The sequence below is a fragment of the Falco naumanni genome, chromosome 4, assembly GCF_017639655.2.
Source record: "Falco naumanni isolate bFalNau1 chromosome 4, bFalNau1.pat, whole genome shotgun sequence".
NCBI lineage: Eukaryota > Metazoa > Chordata > Aves > Falconiformes > Falconidae > Falco > Falco naumanni.
Window position 1 is genome coordinate 112,577,228 of NC_054057.1, and position 19,618 is coordinate 112,596,845.

Below are 19,618 nucleotides of genomic sequence, written 5' to 3' on the forward strand. Positions count from 1 at the left end.
TCAACTTCATTCTTCCCGTATTTATAAATGTTTTGGCTAATTCCTACTGTAAATGCATTTGTGGACAAGTGGGATTGAGATGATCTCAAACTAGTAATATCTTACAGATTAATTCTCACCCAGCTCCGCAGACAAGAGTAACCACAATGTCTTTTGGCTAGTCTTTTCTAGGATAAATGAGCCAAAATACCTTAATACCTTCCCACAAAACAGTGTATTTAGTCTCCAAGTGATATCAGCAACAGCAGAAATACAGATTTATACTAGATGAAACTAAAATTCCCCACTGCATTAAACGACACCTCACTAAACTTTCCTATCTATACTGAATGTTTCCAGTTGGGTGCGTCCTGGGAGTTGATCTTTCCCAGAGACATTGCGAGGTGTGATTCATTTCTCATTCAGACAAATAACACATAGACATTTCCTTTATGACCCCAGACTGACAAATTCCTTTCTTCGTTCTTAAGCCCTAAGGGCAAAAAAAGGCCTGTAGGGGCAAAATATTAAATGGAACTAAAAATCACTCCAATCCACAGACCATCTAGTTTTCCTAATGAGCAAGTCCCCAGGTATTACCACCACGTCTCCACACAGCACCACGCAGAAGGTTCAGAAGTACATCCCTCCCCAGCACTTTGGCTCCAAGACAGATCACTGCAGAACATCCCAAGTCACCCCCCTCCTGCCACCACAGTTTCTGCCAATAAGGCACAAAAGAAAATGAAGTACCACAGACATCCCATGACCCAGAACCCAGCTGCAATGACTGATATTGCTTCCCAGGTCACCAAAGATGGACTTTCTCCTAATCTGGGGGAGGGACCTTCTCTTCTAGCTCTCCAAAACTTTTCATTTGAAACCTGTAACAAGCTGCTTCGGTGAAACAGAGAAACCGCAACAGCGGTCAGCCCAAGGCACTCCATCCCCCAGCTGCCTTCTACATAAACACATAAACAGGTAGAACAGAGCAGCGTGCCAAGGAACTTGGTATGGGAAGGCAGACTTTTTGTAAGTTCTGCAGTCCTGTTTTTCCAAACACACAAATTGGGATATTTGTGTAAGCCAAGGTTTACTGGTGAGGAGAATACAAAAAAATATCAAGATACTGACCAAAAAGCAGAAGCTGCAGTACAGAACTGCAACTAGGACATTATGATGTTCCATCCTTTCTTAGTAGGAGCAAGGGAAGTATTATTTATATGTATTTGTGCTTACAGATTTATTTTTCATCATTACCAATTAAGTGGTAAAAAAAAAAGATTAAAAATTCATTTGAAATGAAACAGCAGAATTTAACACTAATTCTTTGAATAAACTAAGAACAGGTGCTGTTTATGCAGGCAGGTTTTCCTTCTTCTCCATGATTTAATACATATTTAACTTGGTCAGCCATTCAAAGTACAGGATTAACTACATTAAAAAACTACAAAACACCACCAAAAACTTTCTTGAGAACCACCTAAACGTGCTCCTTGCACAAAAATAAAGCAGCAGAAACTGACAGCCTAATGAAATACATAACCAGCTCTCATCCGTCTGCCAAATTTTAATTAACAGTTATTTACTAAAGAGTTCTCTCTGCTTAGCTTTTCCTTTTAATTCATTATAATTTAATACTTGCTTTAGAAGGATAATGTAACTAATCAGATCACTTTAATAAATATTTTCTTAGAAACAGAGGCTGCTTTAGAAATATTAGAACACTAGAGGGCTAGAGAGCTAGTTATCTTTGATAATCAGTTTAGAAATCTCACTAACTGTTTTCATAACTGGTCACCTTAAGCATCTGTGGAAGAACTGTTTGCCTTTCAGCAGCAAGTCTACAGTTTTAAAAGCACAGTTGGGATTAGAGCCACTGAAAATAGGTATTTCTAAATAGAACAGAAAGGAGCTACAGCTACCAGGTAGTTGCTATAGTAGCTGAGAAATACAACCAAGGAAGAACTTCAGCGTTGTCAGGAGAATGTTTAACTTATTTATTTAGAAACATCCTGAGCAATCTTATAATATCTTTGTTGCAGAAGTATGCAATGGCTCATATGAGAACTGGGCAATACCATAGCATCCTACAACTGCAAGCACTGAAAGCTTCCTTTTAGTTGCGTCTAGACAAGCAAAGAGCACTTCAGAACCGCCAAAAAGCCCCTGACAGTCACATCAGCAAATTTAACATGTCATCTTGCAGTCAGGAGCCTGTGTAGCTGTAAAAGGGCTCCAGCAAGCATGTAAGAAATGTCTTTGTCTTGAACTCTTTGCAAGCCAGTGCAGAATACAAAAGCCCTTCTATACCCACGTGCTGGGAGAGGGAACATGGTGTCTTTCTGAAGGAACAGACTCTATAAATCATCATCTCTGAGCCAACTACCTAGGTAAGAAAACGACACAGATCACAATTTACTTTCAACAAAGAACAGCATCAGGATTAACTACTTCATAGGATACTTTCACTCTCCTTGATACACACAAACAGGTATGTACAGGGCCTGGATGCCCAGACACACCTTTCTATTTCATGAGAAAGCTCTCTGTGGTATTCCAGTTGCAGAAATAACCGGATTTTTTTCCCACCCCACTTACATCAACAGGGACATAAAGTCTATAGCCTTAATCCAAAGTCAAATCAAAAACTTTTCATGGTTTAACAAGAGCACAGAGAAAACACACAAGGCTTTTTTTTGATAGACAGTGGTCAAAATAAAAACAAACTACTGAAGCCCAAGGCATAAGCTTATACCAGCAACTCATGACCAGAAAATTATTTTTGCATATATAACTTTATTTGTGAAATCAGGAATTACATTGGGGGTGGGGGGGGGTGTAAATCACCTCCTGCCCACTCTCTTTTTTTGCTAGTGCACCTTCTAACAGTAAAACCTTAGGTTTACACCTTCTATAGATTAGTTTCTCCAAAATGCACAAAATTGACCACTCCAGCAAACAATGACAGATTCACTTTTGCAAAACCTGTACTCCTTTCCCCACTTATAGTAACTAAACTCCAGGCACAAGCAGCATTTTTCAGCTATTCTCCCTCTCTGGAGGATTATCAACCAATTTCAATTACAGGAAAAGTAATTAAAGCTACCCAAGAATAAAAAAAAAAAATTAAAAAAAAACTTGCCTAAAGATCACCAAAATTCTTAAGATTTAGCCAGTATCTCAGACCTACCTACATGAAAATGAAAAATCAACATCACAGAATTATTCTTAAGACTACAGAATATTTACTGAAATAACACTTCATTCACTACTCTCTCTTCTGGCTGGATGCCTCTTTTAGACTTGTTTACAACCCGAATAGAGATTATACATCTGAGTAGAAGAAAAAATTAGTTCACCTACTTTTTGATTCAGGTAGCATACACGCATATTTTCTTATTCGAGAACATGGACCAGACACAAACAAAACTCTGAATATCAAACCCTGCAACACGGCAAATAAAAATGACTATGTAAAAGGAAGAGAGGAAAACAAACAAGACTTGAAAAATGAGTAATTTTTTTTAAAAAAAGCACCTTTCAGCCACTGCAGTGGCAAGTTTAGCACTAGGGCAACAGAGGTGGTCTTCCACCAAGGGTAGGGGTATGTGCAAGTCTGGGTACTTTGTATTCCCTGGAAGTCCAGCTGAGGTTAACAAAGCGGGTTAACTTGATATACCCAGTGACTGACCAAGACAGCAACAGCATTGCAAGGGCTGTCCTGGGCTGCTTTACGCCACTCGCGCACACTGCCCTACGCTTACAGGTTCTCATCTGACAAACCATATTTGAGTATTTTTTTTTTTTTAAACAAAAGTGAACTCCCCTTTATTTCTTCTATTCATTAGGAAGGTATGCGGAACATACCCAGCAGAATATTTGTTGCACAAGATGGAAAATCAACAAAAAGTACCAACATATTTTGTTGTCGACTATGTGCTCAAAGCGTGTTGTAGGTATTAGCAGCATTAGGCTTTTAATTGCTCACAAGTCAACCATCAAAATTCACTAACAGTACAGGTTAGCAGATCTTTATAGCAAGTTTGTTTATATTTTTTAAAAATATCTGCAGAAATTGATCATCTCTACACACTGTGAGAGTTAAAAATCAATATAAGCAATCGAAAACTACAAAAGCATTTATAAAAAGCATTTAGGTGCCTAATCAGGGCAGACGCTACCTACTTTTGTTATAAAAATCAACAGTTTAAAAACAATTAAGCAAAAGCGCAAGTAAAAGAAAGTCCGGGTCTCCCTTCCGTTTTGTTAGACACCGCGACCCCGCTACCGCCCGAGACGAGGGTACACGAAACCCCCAGACCCAGCAAGGGCAGCGCAGCTACTGCCTCGGGTCAGCGAACGGCTCCGGGCGGCACCAACACCGACCGACGGCCAACGGCGAAACCGGCACCGGCGGGACCCGGCTGCGGGCGACCGCAACGCAACGCGGCGCCCCACGCAGCGCCCCGCACCCCGCGGCCCCCCCGCCCCCCGGGCCCCGCACAGGTGCGGCAGCGACGCCCCCTAATGACACGGCGCCAGAACCGATCCCCCTCCCCAAACTCCACACAAACAAGATCACCGCAAACCACAGATTAGACGGGGGAAAGGGGGCCGCGCCGTAAGGCGATTAAGGGCTCAGGGCCCGTTCCCCGATGATTTGGCCGCCGGGGCCGGGCGCCCCCCCCGGGCTGCTGCTCCCGCCGCGCCGCGGAGACTCGGGGGAGCGACCCACAGCAGGGCCCCGCGGGCCGGGGGGGGGGTCGGGTAGCTCGGCCTCGGGCACCCCCACAGCCCCGGGGGCGGCGCCCGCCCGCCCCGCCGCCCCCCACCGCCCACCTGCCGGCAGCGACCACAGCCGCCCCCGCGGAGCGGCAGCGGCGGCCGGGGGGAGCGCGGAGCGGCCCCCAGGCCCCCAGCCCCCGGGCCCGGCCGCTGCGCAGAGCCGCGGGGGGCCGGCAGCACCTACCCACGCCGTATTTCTCCTCCTCGGTCGGGCTCCACATGCTGCTGCGGCGGCTGCCGGCCGCGGCCGCGGGTCCCCTGGGCAGAGCGAGGCGGGCGAGCGCCGCGCATGGAGCGGGGACGGCTTCTCCTCCTGCCCCAGCGGGGCCGCCGCGCCGGCAGCCCCCGCCTGATGCTCCGGCCGGGCTGCGCCGAGGGTCGCTCGGCGGGGGCGGGGGGAGGCGCCCCCCCCCCCGCCTGGGCAGCAACAGCCGCCGCTCCCGCAGCGCCCGGCGGCGTCCGCCGGCCCCGTGCCTCCCCTAGCGCGGCCCCGCGGGCTCCCGCCCTGCCGCCTCGGCGGGCCCCGGCCCTGCCACCACCGCCGCTGCTCCTACCGCCGCCGCCGAAGGACTCGGGCTGCCGCGCCCCCCCTCCCCCTCCCCCTCCCGCCGGGCCCCGCGCGCATGCGCGGCCCGCACCGCCCCCCAGCCCCGCGCGGCCGCACGAGGCGCGCGCGGGCGCGAGGCGCGGGGGCGGCGGCGGCGGCGGCGGCGGGCGGGGCGGGGCGGGGCGGGGCGGGGCGGGGCGGGGCGGGGCGGGGCGGGGCGGGGCAGGAAGGGCTCGGCCGGCCGCGTGCCCAAGCACCGGGGCGAGCGCGAACCCCTCGTTACCGAACCCCCGTTACCGCGGCTGCCGCTCACATGAGCCCGGCGCTCCCCGGGGGTCCCGCGGCCCCGGCAGCCCCCCTGCGCCTCCCCCGCCCCCAGCGGCCTGGGCAGGGCCTCTGTTGTCTGACACCGGCCGGGCCGAGGTTCCTCCCGGGAAAAGCGCCGCCGCCGCAGGGGGGGTAACCCCGGTGACCCCCCCTCCCGGTGACCCCCCCTCCCGGTGACCCCCCCTCCCGGTGACCCCCCCCCGGTGTCCCCCGCCCGCAGCGGCCGGGCAGCGCAGGGTTCACAAACCAGGCAAATGCCGAAGGTGGCCGCGCGAAGGGGAGAACGTTCCGGTCTGTGTTCCCTCGCTGCATGCGGGCCCCGCTCCGAGCGCTCTGCGGGACATTCAGGTGTGTACCCCACCCCCACCTTTATGGAAACCTCTTCCCATTGCTGTGATAAAGTTATCCACGTTTTGCAAACGGAGGAACGAGGTGTTCACTAAGTGCGCAGCAGTGGCATGAGGCTGGCATGGGCAGGAGGGACGGGAGCGCCCCAGCCCTCCCACTGTGACACCACCAGCCCCTCGACCAAAATCTGTCCGATACTGTCACCTTTTTTAAAAAAATTAACTTCCCAAGTTTCTAAGGACCTGGCAAAATCTATACAGGTCACACAACAAACACTTGCCCAAAATGTGGAATAGGTTTTAGATTTGATCTCTGAGTTTGTCTTTCATTTCTACCGTTTCCATAAAGCCCACATTTGAATTTCTCCCAGCAAATTAAAAGCTGGAACATGTAACTCAGAACTTTTCCTGTAACGGGATGTTTGATGGCTGCGAATATTCTGCCAGACCAGCGGCTGTTCTCCCCGCGGAACCTTTCCAAAGGCACAGGCAGGAGCCAGCACCTTCCACACCGCGTTGGCAGAAACCCTGGTAAACAAACTGCTCGCTGTGGAGTTTTGGGACCACACTGAACTTCTTAATAATATAACTTCAGCTGTACCCAACACTTTTTATAGAATATCTGTTCTATCATTATATAATAAAACAGAACAAAAGTCACCAATTTGCACTACAGAACTTAGGTTGCTGTGGAAACCTTCATTATTTATTTTTTTAACATGTGCAACTTCTGTTTCAACACTGAATCTGTTTGGGTCTTTGCTTGGTTTGGGGCTGCTGGTTTTTGCTTGCCTGTGTAGAGTGCAAACAGAATGGCCAATAAGTAAGCACATTTGTACATTATTGATTCAGAAAAAACAACTTATTCAATCATACCTTAATTCATATTCTCATTTAGGCATATATATTTACAATAGCTTCATTACTTTCCTTCCTGAGGCACTCCCACAGCATGCAGAAATAGCTTTCTGAAGGGACAAAGCCTGACAAAGTCATTGAGTTGCATCTGTTGGAGATAGGCTGCTGCTGAGTTTGAGAAATGGGATTTTCACCTATGTGTGTCAATAATAAATACCTCTTCATCTCCTACTAGTGCTCTGGGAGCAGGAAAGCTCTGTAGTGACAGCAGCTGGTTAATTCTTCCAGCCTTTTCATCCTACTGCCCCAGCAGTTTGTGGATTCTTCTTGCTGCTACGCTGACCAGTAGCTAAACCGATCCTCCTCCCGCTTCACAAAAAACACAGCAGATTTTTTTCCAAAATACAACCATGTCTGAGTTGACTTTTCCCCTTAAATCAAATATGGGATGAAGGTGAACTTGGGAAGACAAGGTGAGAACCTTGCAAGGTTATATACACTCTGCGGAGGACACCGGAATAACAGACAGAATGGAACGGGCAAGGAACTAGTGGTGTGCAAGAAACATTTTGTTTAAAGGGCATGATGCCATTTATGTTCCCTGATTGTGGACATATAAATGATAGCATTAACAGGTACAGTCATATTGATGACAGATTACTTTTATTTGAAATATAGTACATATTATTACATATTTATTCCTAACATTTTTCCTGCGCTGCTGCTGGTAATGCCTATTTTCAGACAGAAAGAGTCAGTAGAGGGGCATATGAGCCACTTCAGAAAGATAAAAAATCAGTGTATGCTACTGTAGAGTCAGTGGAATGCAAGTTTGCACAACTTAAAGTTACCAAATATATTTACACCTGTTCCTCTGATACATGCATTCACCAGTTTAATGAGTCATCTATCACCTCTACATAAATACTTGATTGCTTTAGTAAATATTCGTAACTTACGTGTAGCATAGAACAAACACCTCATCCTGTAAGGGAGGCAGAGGCACTGTTCTCCCAGGCAGCAAGCAGGTATTCAGGATCACCCACGTGCAAAGGAGGCAGACCAAAGCAAGCAGGGACTGTTATGCAGGGCTGCAAAACAACCATTTCTTCTGTCTTTTTTCTGTCTTTAACAGAGCTCACACCTGCCAACCTCAATATTCATGCTACTCTGTAAAGCATGGGAAAGGCACAGCAGTATTGTGCAAGCACAAACGAGAAATTCTGAAGGTTATATGCCCCAGGGTTGTTTTTTTTTTCTGGAGCTGTTTTTATTTTTCTCTGTCATAAAGATTGCACATTCAGAAACCACCACCACAAAATTGGGAATCCAATGCCTACTTCATTAGAGTATTTAAATGATTTTAAGGTTTCGTTAAGAAGTTTTTTAAATTAACTTCAGCAATCAAACTACATTCTAAAAACTGCTGTAAATGTCAGAGCTGCTACAAGAACCAAGTTCTGGTGAACATCATGGATCCCAAACACTAATGCTCTTCAGAGAAAAGTGGCCTCCCCTTGTAGAAATCTTCTGAGCTGCCATTCTGAGTCTTTGTCACTAAACTGCTGTGTTGCACCATATGGAAATAATGGCAAATACACGCTTCAAGACTTTATATAATTGAACAAGTCAAGCCAGAAAGAAAGTGCTAAGCACTCTGAATAACGCTGTTGAATGTTACCGAACATCCACTGCGTACAGGAGCTGTAATGTCAGAAGTGTGGTGAGCTGCTTATGGTTAAGTTACTGCAGACACGATTGTCCTTATCTAAACAGAATATGCATTCACGTTTAACACAGGAGTAATTAAAATACGTTACAGAGTTTGTCTTATACTGTCTTGCTGTAATATAGATGTGATCTGAAAGACAGCTGGCTCGGGATTGGAGAGATTTGACACAGTTTCTTTCTCTTAAATAGATCAAGGGAACTGCATGATCCTTTCAAATGCTCTGCAAGGGACAATGGAAGGTCAGAGTGCAGAAAGCAGAGAGATTCTCATACCTCCCTGCAAGCAAATTTTTCTCAGTTATCTCAGCCTTAAGGTATCATGGAACATATCACCCTCTCGCCCTCTCTTTCAGGTAAGAGCATCCCTGTACTTTACCCTTTCTCCTTATTCTCAGGGCTATAGATGCTGGTACTTCTACTTCCATTATTACTTTCAGTCTCTGTTTTAGAAACATGGCCCAGAACCCCTTCTATCACAAAAAAAAACCCCAAAATAATCAGGGATGAATTCTAACTCCCTCTGACAGTCAATGTATTTGATTATGTTACCTCCTTTTCTACACCTGAGGTTCCAACTTTGAATATTTATCTCTTTGAAGTTCATATTCTTTCCCTGTTGATAAGATGAACAGAAGCCATTAAACAACCTGACCTTCCCATTAAATTATAAATTCCTCACCTTACATGGAGAAACAAAAGAATCTAAAGCAAATACGCTCTATCACCACCTCCAATAACCTCACAGGTCCTTTTGAAGCACCAAGTGTTTCTCCTTTGTGCCTCAAAATAGGGATTCACATGTCTCAAGAATGGGGCTATTCTCCCTTTGATGAAGTAATGCTCTGAAACTTTTGAGCAGGAAGACTGATGTACAGATAGAAATTATATTCTTTGTCCTACTGCACAAGGCCATCTCATGGATTAATTTTTTTTTCCTCCTGAAGAAAGGACCAAACCATCATCTTAGGAATCTAAAGGCAGCAAATGACAGCAGTTTATCCCTCTGAGGCATTGCAGTGTTTGTGTCCCACAACTTCATTCACCTAATTATTCTTTCATCGGGATGGTTTCTGATTAGCACTCTGGATTGGGGGAGGGTTATAAAGGCCATCATCTTTAAAGTCCTTTTTAAAAGTCAGAATGAGCTTCTTATAAGCAGCTTTGCTCCCAACCCTCAACATTTCTCAGAGTGGCAGGAAAGGAAAGCAGACCCCTATACACCACGCAGCATTTCTAGCTTGCAGTTGTCACTCCGTCATCTTTTCCTTACTGAGTGCATGAAGTGGGAGCTCATGAAGGACAGCAACCAACACATCTAACTTCATCATGTGAGATGCAGCAAACATAACTTTCTGGTAATCCTCGGAGCATCATCTCAACTACAGTAGTTCATCCTCAGAGCATCATCTCAATTACAGTAGTTCTATTGTTCCATTCCTTTTGTACCACAATTTTTCTTCCATGCAAAATGGAAGTCAGCATGAAATATTCCAGTAATCTTAGAAGCAAAGGTTATCTAAAGTCATCGGGGGCAGAGAAAGAGGTACTTTCAAATCCCTCCAGAACATTAGACATCTGGAGTTCAGTCTCATCTAAACAAACCCCCACAAAAACATCAACTAAGAACAATTTGTCGTTGCAAACATAATGTTAATAGTTACTTTTATTCTATTTTTACTATTGCTTGAAAGCAAATTATAGAACCAGAAAAGACCAGGACTTGCATAAGGACAAGTATGGATCAATCTTGTTATGCCAACATATTTCAGTTTGTCAGTTGCTTGCCTAGAAAATATCTGGATTAAGTCAGGACAATAATTTTAATTATTTTTTTTAGCACTAAAGCAGAGAATGAACTGACTAATGCTTTAATACCAATACCTCAAGTACAATTACCAAAAATCCACAGTGCAGACAGCAATTATTCAGTCAGCTGGACCTTTATTTGAAATAGATCACAAATTATGCTGAACAAATATTTTCCTGATACTAAAGAAATAGAGTATTTTGTTCTTCAATTAGTAAAAAAAGCAAAAGATTCATTTGAATTTTCACGTTTCATAAATAATTAAGAAATTGGAGAAAAATACTATTACAACCTCATTCTCGCTTATCCCTAATGTTCTCTACAGCAAATTACCTATTAGGAGAGTGAAAAATCATAGAATGTTAATTAGCACTGTTGTGACAAATTGATACCTTTGCCTATTAATTCTCTTTTAATGTTCAGGATATAAGAAACCCTACCAAAGTAATAATTAGCTCCTGTCTTATTTTTTGAAATGAGAGTTCAGAAACATTTGTGAACTCTTCTTGGGAGCGTGCTTTTCTTTGGTCTTTTTTCATTTCTGACCTTATGTATTTCTTATCATATATTTATTTATTGCCTTAAAAGAGATCTCTTTCATGCTAATAGATTTATACTATTGAGAGAAAACATCATCACTCTTGGGAATGCAGGTGGCTGCCCAGGGGCTGCCCTAACCCACCTCAGCTGTCGCTTCGCCAGCCCCGGGCCGAGTCTCCGCGAGCGCAGAGGTTTGGTGGGGTTTTGGGGCGCCCGCGCTGACGTTGCCGCTATTCAGGGGCACCCGGGCCCGGCTAGCGAGGGACGGCCCGGCACGCCTCCGGGGAGCGGCAGTTGAGGGCTCAGAGCTCGGTACCCTGGTTTGCAGACACGGTGCGGCTCGGTGGAAGGAGCCGGTGCCGGTGCGTTTCGGTCCGCAGGGTGGGGGCGGGGACACGCTGGGGGCGCCCCCGCCGTAGCCCGGCTGGCGGAGCTCGTCTCACGAGCGTCTCATGTCTCCAGAACCTCCCCGTGCAGCGCCCGGTGCTGTACTGGGTCATCCACGTGGTGACGGACCGGCACCGAGCCGTGCCCCGCCCCCCGCCCCGCCGGGCGCTGTCCGTGGTGCTGCCCGCCCCGCCCGCCGCGCCCCGCACGCCCCGCCCGCCGCGCCCCGCCCCGCCCGCCGCGCCCCGCCCGCCCCGGCTGCTACAGCGAGCGAGCGCACCGAGCGCCCGAGTACCCATTCCGTGATGGAGCCCGGCTGCCCTGGGGATGGCCCAACACCCGCCTGCCCGTGGGAGTGGGGAACGTTCCCGGCTTGGCTTTGCTTGTGTGTGCGGCTTTTGCTTTACCTATTAAATTGTTCTTATCTCAACCCCTGAGTTTTACATTCCTTTCCGATCCTCCTGCCCATCCCTCTGGGTGAGGGGCAGCGAGCGAGCGGCTGCGTGAGGCTGGGTTGTCGGCCGGGGTTAAACCACAACAGCTACTTTGGCAAAGGACGTGAAACCTCCTGCTTCCAGACCTCTGCATTTTTATGAAGAGAGCACTAGCTGGTCATGTTGGTCAACCCATGAACTCAAGGACCAGCTTTATATCTGGCCATTACCTTTTGACTTGTACAGAGAATATATTGTTACCAGAAAATAAAACTAGCACTAACATAAACAATTGGAAAAAAATGGAATTTAGAAGTACTGAGATGGATAATTCAAAGTCATGCTGGACCTAGACCATGATCACCATTCATCCTGTTTTTTCTTATAGGAATGCTAGGGCACACGGTTCAGCTGCTCAGAAGAATTATTATGGAAATATAAAGTCATGACAAGATGCTCAATACCCAAGAAACGCTGTTTAAAAATTCCTACTATTGTACCATCTGTATTATTTAGATATTTATATTTTAAAAATATAAACTTCCTATATGTTTGACTGTAAAATGATTATGATTATTTTTATCTAGATAAATTCAGTATTGTGTATATGAATATTCAAAATGAATAAAGAATGTATTTTGATAGTATGTAAATATTAGAAGCTTAAAAAATGTAATATTGTTAAGATTGGGTCAATTCAAATGCAATTAGTTCAATAGATGGCCAAATTAAATTTCTAACTGCTATTATCATGTGCCCAAAGTTAGATTCTCCACTTAAAAAGCAGACACTACTTAAGTCTTCACATGATCTTCAGATTCCAAAATGAATTTGAGATATAATCCCTGTGAAAGACATTGTAACAGTCTTATGTTCAAGAGAAAGAGATGTCTTCTACTTGTGTTCTCAGCATGCCAAGACTATTCCAGTTTTCTATACAGCAAAATTCTGAGACTGTCCCATGCATGCCCAAATCACAACCACATCCGAATACACTCGCGTGTGTCAGGGTAACTGGGGGCAGGCAAGGGGGGTGGGGGAAGTAGAATATTTTGTTACCTCACACAGCAGAACAATTAGTCAAGTGCAAAATTACGCAGACTGGCATGTCTCTGAGTAAAAAGGATGAAGTTACCGTAAATCCATCCAAATACTTTTATCCAGCTCTGAGAGTGAATCAGCACAAAGTGACCAGCAGCTGATTCATCTAAATAACAAAAGCATGAACACCTCATCAGCTGTCACCACAAGGAAGGAATCAATAATTACACAAATACGCTCTCCTGCCGTACTGGCAAAGAGCTCTTAGTATATCCATCCAGCCGCCTTCCACTCGGAAGGTAAGAAAGGCTTAGATGGCATCCACACATCTTGTCAAGGGTGGTGAATACTCACTTTTCCTTAGTGGTGTTCTTGACACTTTAGCAACAGAGCAAGTACATTTCTGATAGTTTTTCACCAAATGCAAAAGACATGGATTTAACTCATCCCCCTCCCCCCCAGCTCAGCGAACAACCCTTGGGTAAACTCAAGCAGCAAAGACTAAGCCTAGAGCTCCTCAAGATGCTGTCTAGCTATTACAGACGTGCAGACAGCTCAGTCTCTATCAGAGGCACTTTCCTGAAAACCAGAAAGAAACGTCCTCGTATCATGAAGTGACTGAATCAGGTGATTGAATCGATCAGCAGAAGAAAGAGCCTGGACTGAGCAGGCTGCCTTCCACAAGGAGAAAGATTGCCACCTGAGATTGTGCAGGTGTTATGTCAAGGCAAACAACATGTTCTTTATCTCCTGTAAAGCTATGCAAGAAAATGCTAATTCTTTATGTTACCATTAACATACTAAATAATCAGTAACATAAATCAACATAATTGTCTGTCGGAAGCAGAGGTGCAGAGTTCCCCGCCAAAGTTCTGACGGAAACATCCACCCGAAATGTGGCAGGCCACAGAAAGAGGGAAGTGGACCCATAGTATAAAGTGGCCAATGGCAGGCAGAAAATCTCACGCACAGGAAAAATAACAAGGAAAGAAGTTTCAAATGATCACTCGGAAACCAGCTGTGACCCCGGCAGCGTTTCAGCCACAAAAGTGTAAGTCTGAAGACTCCATAAACCCCTTTCATTCCTTCAAAGGGAAGGGAAGACCTGGAGAAGGGCTTGCAAAAGCTATTTTTTTTACAGGCATACTTTTACCTACAACACATGACAGAGTAAAGGACAGATTCAGTCAGAATATTTATTCTTCATTTATGATTCATAAAATATACACCCTCAGGTGGACTACCACCAGTTTTGGCTTGGCTTGGCCACTGCAACCTTCCTACACAGGATAAACCAACCTACATATCTGTTCAGCAGTCCTAAACCCATATAACTGATATAAAAATATAACATGCCTGCCAAGCAAAGCGCAAATGCACACTGCAAACAGATTGCTTGACTAATTGAACCTGTTAGGATTATGAAGATAAAATTCAGATTATTTTAATCACTCCTTTTCTCTTCCTATTGGTAGCAGAGAAGGATCTCCAGGAACTTAGACTCAACATACACCACTACAAATATTTTACTGTTTAGAATTAGAAGAGTGCAAATGTTGATGCAATTATTACATTTTCCTATTAATACGAAATCTTTTCTTTTGGTGTCTGTTACATCTCTCATTCATATTATTTAGTTCTCAAAATACTTGACTGTGTGAGCTTGAGCTAACTGCACCGGCTGCTCCCTGTCACCCCCCAGACAGGATGCCTTCAGCAGAGATTTGAGATGTCACGCCACTGTCTGGAGGAGCTCACGGCAGGATTTCTAGGGGACAGGTGATCTTGCACTAATACTAATTCTACTGCAACCTGGTAAAATCTGTTGTTCACCCACTGAAATAAATTTACTCTTCCTTACTCATTAGTCTGGAATTCATATTAATCGTTGGTGTTTGCAAACTGCTCGTTCTATTACAAATAATGAAGTCAGCGTAAGTATCTTTTATCAGACCAACTCAAGTAACTTCAAGGGGAGAAACAGACACATTTTTGGGTGCACAAGCCACTGAAGGAATAACGTTATTAAAAATCACTACCAGTGGGTGTAGAGACAAGGACTGGAATTTATTACACAAACATAACATTTTACAGTTGGAATTATGAAATACATCTTATCCCTAAAGGAATAAAATATAAAAAATATAACTAAGAAAAAGAAAGGAATATATAGCAATATGATGTAAGTGAAATACTTTACCATTGTGTATGAGATTGCTGTCTGAATACCTAATAATTAACCCACATGTCTAATGCATCGCTTAAAAGAAACTGATAAAAACATCTAAGGAGAATGATAATGAAAATTGATAAAAATAAATTACAGGAATAAAATGCAGAAATGCAGATATACTTGTGTTATGAAACAGGGAGACAACAGGTTAAAGAAATGTAAGTAGCATGGACAAAACAAATTTGTTTGAACTGAAATAACTTTGAGGAAATATGAACAAACAAATGAGTTTGCTCAAGATTTTCAAGAACATTCTAGGACTGGATTTGATTGGATTGCTCCTAGAAAGTGTATCAATATAGGAACTAACTTTCCTGACAGAGATGGGAAAATAAACGTTCCTGTTTGTGGTAGCATTCATATACTCATTAGTGTGAGGGCTGACAGATTTCTTTCCCAAATGTTTAGCCAATTGACATGAAGTGATACTATTGTGAATGTGATTTTGATTTGCAACAAGGACATTACAAAAGAGTTGATCAGACAACGTTGGAGTGAATGCATATAAGATGATTAAATGTAAATTAAATGGAATGATAAACAAACATTGGGCTTAATCTTGATTTTAGAGAAAGAAACTTTGAGCAACAGTAAAAACAGGCTCCAAAGGAATAACCACCCCTAAAAAAGTTAATAGTGTAAATGAAAAACCTAAAAGGGCATTAAAAAGGTATGAAGCTGGAAAAGATAGGTACAACTTACAGGTGTAAAATGTGAAGAGATAAAAGTCAGAACTTCCAGAAATCAATTTAAACTAAATCATGGAAAGGATGATAAAATAAAAGATTTTTCAGACCTGATTTTTTAAAAAAGGCAAAAAGTGGGACTACGTTGCAGTGAAAATGAGACAGACATTAAAGGTAATGTAGAAAACCCCCACCCTTTCTTTTCCAGTTTTCAGCAAGGGTGTGTGGCAGGTTCACGTGCTAACTGGCAAACCCACGGCAGCCACTGGTGCACGGGTGTGCAGAGAACCATGTGCAGGAGGCAGAAGGTAAGGAGTTCCACAACCTGCTGGGAACCCCACAGTGTACGGCTCCAAATTCCAAAGTATCTCAATACCTTAGTGTCCTGTTCTGAAAACAGAAATTTGTAATATGTGTCATCTTTCGCTTCCAGTCTTAAAATGAGGCAGATTGGTCATTTGCATTTAGAAGGCAGAACTGGTCATCCAAGCAACTATTTCCCTGTTAGTCAAACATCTGCAGCATGCAAAGTTCTCAAATGTTTTGAATGAAATGCTAAAAGGAAAACAGAAAACGTGACAAAATGAAAGTTTTATTTAAATAAATGTTTAAAATTAAACAAATAAAGAAAATAACTACTTTTCTAGATTAAAAAATAATTATATATATGATAATCTACAGGAAATCTACCTAGGATACAATAAAACTGAGCAGTACACAAGGCAGAGAAGAAAGACCTTGGTAAGGGAGCTGACTACTTTAGAGATGCCGGTAGGTATGGGGTCCTCCAAGGGTTCTTTCTGAGAACATATTTTCACATAGAATTTATGTTAACAGCATTTCCACAAAACCTAGAAAGTATATTAATATAAACTGACTGCAGTACAATGTGGAAGATCAGTAGAAGATCTGAGTATTTTGGGCAGAAATGGATAATTTTAGTGCCAGAGCAATCTGTATGGGATAAATATTAATAGCACAAAATGGAAAAACATGCGCTCAGAAATTACGTCTGCTATAAACTTAAGATTCACTGGTTGAAAGTGACCAAGGAGGGAAAAAGTTTGTGCGTGGCCAATCACAGGGTGGCTACCAGCCCGATCTGTGGTGCAACCAAGGGGGAAAAAAGCAAGCATGATACTAGGATGAAACAGGACAAATCTCTTCATTGAAAACAGACCACTCGACTAAGCCTTGGTAAAAACTGTAAGTAAAAACCTGGGAGTACTTTATGTATTAATATCACCCCTCTTCCAGCAAGATGAATGTGAATACACAGAAAGGCTATTAGAACAATTAAGGAAATGGAAGATATATCACATAAGAGATGAAGAGAAAAGACTTTGTTTGCCTAGCCAAGAAAAACAATGAGAAGACACAGTTGCTGTTAGGAGATCATTGCCAGTCCAATGTTCATTAGAAAGACCTTGTTACACATTAAAAAGCTTTATCTTGTATTAGATTGCTATTGTAATAAAACAACTATTTTATTCAGAGCATTCCCCCACATTTGTTGATTAAAAACACATCACCATTTTCTTTTGGAGGTAGGAAAAGTTACATATCATGTAACCACGATAAAACCAGACAAGAAGCATCAACCTGCCTGGCTTTTTGCTGCTGTAACCAGATAGAGATTAGGTTCAGGAGCCAAAACATGTACCCAAGGTGTAACTAAGCAGTCTGTATGGAAACCAGCTTGTCCTTCCCAAACACAGAACAATGACTGATGCGAAGAATAACTTCTTACAGACACTTCAGGAGAAATTTAGCACAATATTACAAAATAATTGTGAAGCCAATATACCATTTACTGATCACAGCCAAGCGCAGTTGTGAACTTTTCATATTACAAATATTCCACTAGAAGTGATCCTATAAAAATACAGTGAACTGCAAGAAGTACATAGTAAGTTAGCTGCTTACAACAGACAGGTTGAACTATTTGAAGTTACGAAGTCACATTTTTACATTTTACTCTAAATACATGTTTATGGGGATTGCAGCCTAGGAAATATTTGATTCAGAGGCCAACCAAGGCCATATAATTTACTCAAGCAACCTATAAAACAGTGATGAGTCCTACACATGGAACTTTGCATTTTGAAACTGATACTCTTCTGATATACTTCCAGAAATTACTTTCACTAATTCAGATCTTCACAATCCACAGATGCCTAATTTCTCTAGGATTACTTGCTGAAAGATTAATATTTTTTTTTTTATTTACAATGAACATGAATCATAGGAGGCTTCCCACTTCGTGCCATATAAATGTGTTATCTAAAATGCTTTTGGGACAGAAGTATTACAATATTGAAAAATACAATGGTAATTGTCATTCCTAAAATACCATTGCTGTACGCCCTAGGCATTGCAGATCTATTAAAGATTAATAAAACACACTGAAGATTTTACTACTGTTACTAGCAGTAGCTCAGGCCAAACAACTGGAATGAAGCAATCAGACCCTAATCAGCTATATAACTAATCATAATCATAACAAACCGCATACTGTTTCAAGTCTCAGTGAGAGCAACAGGGAGCTTGGATGGATTTAGATGAAAAGGGAAACAATTATTTCTAACTAATTTGCATGAATCTAATCTTACCACAAAATTTTACCTTCCTTTCATACTGTAACATACTGTGCCAACTTCTGATATCCACCCATCCCCAAAAGGAAAACAGAAAAGGTTCAGGAAAAAACAGCCAAGATAATAATTTGAGGTCTTTTAAAAAAACTATCTTCCTAATACAGAAATTTAAAGAGATTAATCTCTTTATCTCTATCAAAGAGAAGTGTAAGATATGATATGATCAGTGTCTATAAGCATATACACAAGGGGTTTTCTCCACAGCTCTTTAAATCTAGGAGACAAAGGCATTGCCAGATGAACAGGCTCGATGCTGGTGGCCTGTGCAGACTGGAATAGGTGCAGATTTTTAATCATGGGAGGAAATTGGTACAACTTATGAGAAGAAGTAAAAGATTCTTTGTTGCTTCAACTTTTTACTCTAGGTTGGCTGTCACTGGAAGAAACATTCATTAGCAGAACCAAAAAGGACACTCTTGAGGAAATTCTTAGGGGAAATTCTTGAACTCATGTATTTCAAGGTAGGTTATTGCTACCATTTTCTATAGAATGACTTATTAAGTAGGTGATCCTAACTCAAATTAACTTTCATTATTCAAAATTAGAATATATTTATATGAATCTAGTAGCACATACAGGTCTTATTTTAAAATTACAGCACTAGACGCTACCTGTGGGGGTTTATGATGTCTATTTTATGGAAACAAACCTTTCTAAAGATTAAATAAATTTTTGTATTCCTTTCCATAGAGAATTTCACATGTGCATGAGGCAAAGGATAGAAGCCTGATTATATATTGACTGAAACAATCTAAAGATAAAAAAGATCACCACAAAACATGGCTTCTTTGGAATTTTCACAGCCAGGAAAAAAACGTTTTTGTTGTTAGGATCTTGTGAATTTTCTTATTTTTGTAGTTCAAAATTTCCTTTGAGACTTAACAAACAAGAAGATGCCACAAACATGACAGCTCCTACTGGCGTGTTGACAGACTATGCTTGGTCTCAGTGGGCAGCACCATCTACATGGGTATGAAAGACAGAACTACAGGTTTATCCGTCCGTTTAAGAAATGCATCTGACTGAATCTGCTCAGAGATTTGGAATGACTGAATAAATCCTGGGAATGATGGCTTAATGAGCAAGGTGTCAGTAAAATGGTCAATACTGACTAGTGAAATTCACAGATATTAGCAGTTTTTAAAAAAATGCAACTCTAATGATATCTACTTAACTGTTACTTTCATTTGCTTTGGTATCTGGCTGCCCATACATTTGCTCTTTCCTCTCTATCATCAGCCCTCAGTTTTGATTCC

General features: G+C 43.0%; 1 protein-coding gene and 1 long non-coding RNA gene across 13 annotated transcripts in view; both read right to left on the reverse strand.

Annotated features, from left to right (window-relative positions):
* Positions 1-5,273, reverse strand: part of DOCK3 (dedicator of cytokinesis 3) — a 224,660-nt gene extending 219,387 nt beyond the window's left edge. For 11 of the 12 annotated variants that reach the window (XM_040590724.1, XM_040590720.1, XM_040590726.1 and 8 more), the window contains exon 1: positions 4,952-5,273. In XM_040590724.1, coding sequence (XP_040446658.1) covers positions 4,952-4,988 — 37 coding nt within the window. In that variant the 5' untranslated portion in view covers positions 4,989-5,273. The remainder of the gene's footprint in view (positions 1-4,951) is intronic. The other variant, XM_040590722.1, reaches the window with a different exon arrangement.
* Positions 5,274-14,832: 9,559 nt separating this feature from the next.
* Positions 14,833-19,618, reverse strand: part of LOC121087848 — a 38,716-nt gene continuing 33,930 nt past the window's right edge. Inside the window, exon 5 of the long non-coding RNA XR_005827762.1 lies at positions 14,833-16,260. This is a non-coding gene — a long non-coding RNA (uncharacterized LOC121087848). The remainder of the gene's footprint in view (positions 16,261-19,618) is intronic.